The sequence below is a fragment of the Mchenga conophoros genome, linkage group LG16 (assembly GCF_057382185.1).
Source record: "Mchenga conophoros isolate Kocher_MC1m ecotype Shallow Benthic linkage group LG16, M_conophoros_male_GT1.1, whole genome shotgun sequence".
NCBI classification, from domain to species: Eukaryota; Metazoa; Chordata; class Actinopteri; order Cichliformes; family Cichlidae; genus Mchenga; species Mchenga conophoros.
In genome coordinates this window covers 9,996,283-10,001,149 of record NC_140541.1, presented here as the reverse complement: position 1 = coordinate 10,001,149, position 4,867 = coordinate 9,996,283, and the positions used below count along the sequence as shown (strand labels likewise).

The 4,867-nt window shown below is 39.1% G+C and overlaps 1 protein-coding gene across 1 annotated transcript; it reads right to left on the bottom strand.

Moving 5' to 3' along the window:
* Positions 1 to 515: 515 nt before the first annotated feature.
* Positions 516 to 3,496, bottom strand: LOC146556295 (olfactory receptor 6N2-like). Its single transcript, XM_085249682.1, has 3 exons — positions 3,493 to 3,496; positions 2,416 to 2,957; positions 516 to 734 (listed from the first exon to the last, which is right to left on the bottom strand). The coding sequence occupies exons 1-3, from the start codon at positions 3,494 to 3,496 to the stop codon at positions 516 to 518; spliced, it is 765 nt and encodes a 254-aa protein (XP_085105808.1).
* Positions 3,497 to 4,867: the final 1,371 nt, after the last annotated feature.

Genomic DNA, 4,867 nt, shown 5'->3' with positions numbered 1-4,867 from the left:
AACAAAATGTTTGTGCTCTACGGATGCTGAAACTATTGATTACTAAATAGCAGGTAAAAACACTGAAAGTATCATGAAGAAATAACTTTTGTTATTTGTAAATAAAACATAAATAAACATAAAACAGTTCTTATTTAGTGGTAGTATATTTCCTCCACAAAAACTTGAAACTCCACACAATGCTTATTTAGTTTGAGTTACAGTAAGAATATTGCTGTATACAGTTAACTGATAAAGAAAATTCTCTTGGAGGTTTAACATAATACCTGTCACTTTAATTTATACTACTGGAGTTAGTAGATTTTTTACTCTTGAGTTCTTGTAATTCAAAATATAAAGCATAACATATTTATGTTACAATAAACATGTACCAGAGAAATCGTGATCAAAAAACAGGGAAAAACAGGTTTAAATTCTGCAGATTAAATTTATAACAATGATGCAAAAAACGCAGAATAAATCAATTTCAAGACTTTAATATTTAACAAAACTATTTTTAAAATAGCTTAAGAATCTTAACAATTCAGAATTAATGCATCAAATTTTTTCTTTTTTTTGGCAGGGGGTGGAGAAAGCAAGCTTTTCAGGTGTTTAAAAATTTCCTTCATTTTAAGCCCATATACAAATGGATTGAACAAAGGATGATACAAAGCTAGTTGTAATGTCATTATTAAGCGTACAGTTTTTGGAAAATCTGATTCCACTCGGGCTATAACGACATCATAGCAACCTAAACAGGAAAAGGCAGAGGTGTGGACTCGAGTCACATGACTTGGACTCGAGTCAGACTCGAGTCATTAATTTTATGACTTTAGACTTGACTTGAAAAAATGTTCTAAGACTTGTGACTTGACTTGGACTTTTACACCAATGACTTGGGACTTGAATTGGACTTGAACCGGTTTACTTGAAAAGACTTGATATTTTACCCCAAATATAAAATTTAACATGCATATTATATAGAGATTGAAAATGTGACGTCATTCACGGGTAGAACCGCAAAGGATTCTGGGAACTCGTGGCAAGCGGTACTAGGCTTTCAATTAAAATCAGTTATACAGCGATAAAAAGAAACACAAAAATGTCAAGAAGCTGTTGTATTATTAACTGCAATAGCCGGTCGCATGACAGCCACGGGAAGCCGACGGGTAAAGAGATCGGTTGTTATCGGATTACGTCGTTGAAGAGAAATTGTTCGAGCCATGTTTCCGAAGTAACAAAGAGGCGACGGGTGGCCTGGATTGCAGCCATTCAAAGACCAAATATAACGTCCCAGAACACTCCAGCTCACAGGTTAGTCTGCTCCAAGCATTTCCACAAAGGTCAGTCTGCTGTTGTAGTTAATGCGTTATTTTTCTTAACATAATTGGTGATATAGGTTACAAGCAAGTCTGGCGCTGAACAGAAATTGTCGCGCTATGCTCCTTTATTTATTGTGCATAAATAGTGAATTGTCCTGACACAATATTGCGTTTCGCTTCTGTTATTATGGTACATTGACAAAAACATATACTTTTATTCACAGGATAAAACAGGTTTTTTGTATCACTAATTGCCCAGTACGATTACAGCATACAATATTATTGTCACTGCTACATTTCTGTGATGCTACCAGAAATTATTTCCACTACTAATTAATTACCGTTGAGCTCAAAGGTCCTATTAATAAACGGTTAAGGAACGTGTATTTATGAAGACGATTTGTGAGACTGGTAAACTTATGATATGTACGATGGTCTTTCGTTCTACACGGTGCATTTCAAGGTCCTGCACCCATCCGGCGGTAAACTGTACCTGGGCTTGTTGCAGTGACCTGAAGTTACTAAACTTCATGAGTGTATGCACTCACTCCAAGAACCGTATAATTATAAATATGCATATAAATATGCTACGATGAGATAGCTGACTTCATCTAACTAGCAAATGTTGTCCAGGCTACGTTGGTGATGCAGTTTTTTTTAATATGTATGATATTTTTGTCATGCGATTTTAAAGCTGGTCCTACAACCGCATCCAAGAATAACATGCAGCTTATCTCAGAACTGTCGGTGAAAATTATTCTTGGAGCTAGGTTTAATTGAGCTGCATTTTAAAGAGGTGCAATTTTACAATTTGTGTATATTTTCTAAGTTCACTATTTTGTCATGTGTTGAGAAAAACACAGATTTTAAAATTACATGGTCTAATATTTACATTTAGCATAACTGCAACATGCTTTTTTTTTTTTTTTTTTTTAAAGACTCGAAAGGACTTGAAATTCAAAGTTTCAGACTTGAGACTTGACTCGGACTTTTACACCAGTGACTTGAGACTCGACTCTGACTTGCCTGACATTACTTGAGACTTGACTTGAGACTTGAGGATAAAGACTTGAGACTTACTTGAGACTTGCAAAACAATGACTTGGTCCCACCTCTGGGAAAAGGTAATTAAAACTGTAAGGTGGGGTAAACAGGTCTCTGCAGCTTTCTTCCTAATTTCTTTACAACTTCGATAAGACATTAAGAATATTTTTGTGTATGTGTAAAGTATGAATAACAGAGGGAGTATTCCAAGATCTAGCAAACAAACCAAAGCAAAGGCAGCAAATAATTCTGATCTTACACACTGAAAAGTATAAATTCTGTTGTTACAAAATGTTTCATTTAAATAAAAGGAACACAATTTAGCTTTAGCACTCCCTATTGCTTGGATTGTCATATAAAAGCAGGCACAAGCAAAGCTATGAACAGGAAAATACTCACAGTCTTTTTTTCTCATGATGGTTGGATATTGAAGAGATTTGCATATAGCCACATATCTGTCATAGGCCATGGCTGCCAAGAGAAAAAACTCTGAGCAAGCTAGACTGTAAAACAGAAAATACTGAAAAAGACATGCCGAATAGGATATGACCTGTTTTTCAGATAAAAAGTCATTGAGATATTTAGGGTAAACAGCTGTAGAGTAAAGAGCACCTTTTTTTGCACCATTTGCGTCTGTTACGCAACCATTACAATCTCTGGAAAAATAGGCCTAAATTCCATCAGTTTATGACTTTCCCCATCAGGGGAAATAAAACATTGGATGACTGCTACAGCAACATCAGAAATCGCTTTTCAGCTGAACCAAAATCCCACTTTGGAAAGTCTGATCACAGTAAACCGGGTCAAACCAGTTTACAACAAAAGGCTAAAGACAAAGCCCTACCTGAACTGAAAGTGTGAAAGCTAGCCTGCAGGGACGCTTAGAGGCCACAGACTGGAGCACTTTCAAAGAGGCCCCACAGGCAAAAACTATGAATACACAGAGACTGTGAGTGACTACATTAGCTGGTGCATGTCCATAGACGCCCCTCCCAGGACAGTGCATATGTTCCGCAACCGAAAACCCAGGTTTAATTGTGACGTAAAACAGAAAAATCAGGAAGCGAGAAGACAGAATGAAACCCCAACTTTGAGGCAGCAAGCCAAAGGGAAACAAGGATACCGACCCCAGCCTGCCGCCTCTCACCCATGGCAACTGCAGCCTGTGACAGAGGTCCTCTTCAGGGGACTGGTTCCAGAGCACAAGCCATGCGTTGAGGTGACCCACACTATATCTAGCCAGTACCTCTCAAACTCATGCACTAAGTCAGGCTCTTTCCCCACCAGAGAGGTGACAGTCCATGTCCCGATTGCTAGTCTAGGTAGCCGGGAATCGGTCCGCAAGGCCCTCTGCTCCTGGCTGCCATCAGGCAGACATTGCACACAACCCCTACAGTGCCTCCTGCCAGTGGTGGGCCTACAGAAGGATGGGCCCATGTCCCTTTTTTGGGCTGTGCCCGGCCGGTCCCCATGGACTAAGGCCCAGCCACGAGATGCTTGCCCTCAGGCATGGGCCAGACATGGCTCCAGAGCAGGGCCCCGGTAACTCTGTCCCGGGCAGGATGAACTGTTGCCTTAATTTTCTACTCATAGGGGTCCTTTGAATTGCTAGTTGTCTGGTCCCTCATCCAGGACCGATTTGCCATGGGAGACCCTACCAGGGGCCAAAAGCCCCCCAACAACATAGCCCCTGGGATCCCTGGGACACACAAACCCCTCCACCAAGATAACGTCTGTAGCCAATTCACGGAAGGGTAGCCCCAGTGTTCAACAGCTAAATTCAGCTGGCTCCAAGTCTTAAAAAAAACCTGTTAAAATATTTAACTGCACTGTCTGAATTTAGTTTTTAGGAACACCATAAATAGGGCTAAAACAAACCAATTTATGTGCAGTGCATAGAGATGTGCTGAAAAATCTCACTTTGGTCATTTTACTGACAAGTTATAAAACATGATATAACTACAATGTTGAATATTGAGGAGACAAACAGGACAAAAAAAGAACAAGACTACAGAGAAGATTAATTTATTTAGTGAAACATGATTTCCTGTGACAACCCCACAGCTGCAATGTATCCAGTGTCACCCTGAAGTTATTGAGGTTAAAGCAGTACTTATGATACAGTTACAATGTCTCCAGTGTAACTCAGCTGTTAACCCATGAGGTCTATTTTAAAGCTTCTTATGCATGATATTATTCTAATATTAAATGTACAGAGTGTGTCTTTCACAAATCCAAACTGGAAGCTGGATCCATACAAGATGGGCCATAGAACTGAAGACTTGGCCTCCTATTCTACTTTTAAAGACTCCAGGAACCACGTGTATTAAATTATTTGCTTGGATTAAGTTTTTTCTAGTGTGTGACTTATAATAGAAAAATAATTCCATAATCCTGTTCCTTCTAGTACAATGGAGCAGATACCAGTCCTGCTGGAGGTATTGAACTACATGTGCAACTAGTTTCCAGGTATTGTCTAATGCTACCAGTAGTGATACTGCCTGTAGGCAAAATCAAAACTA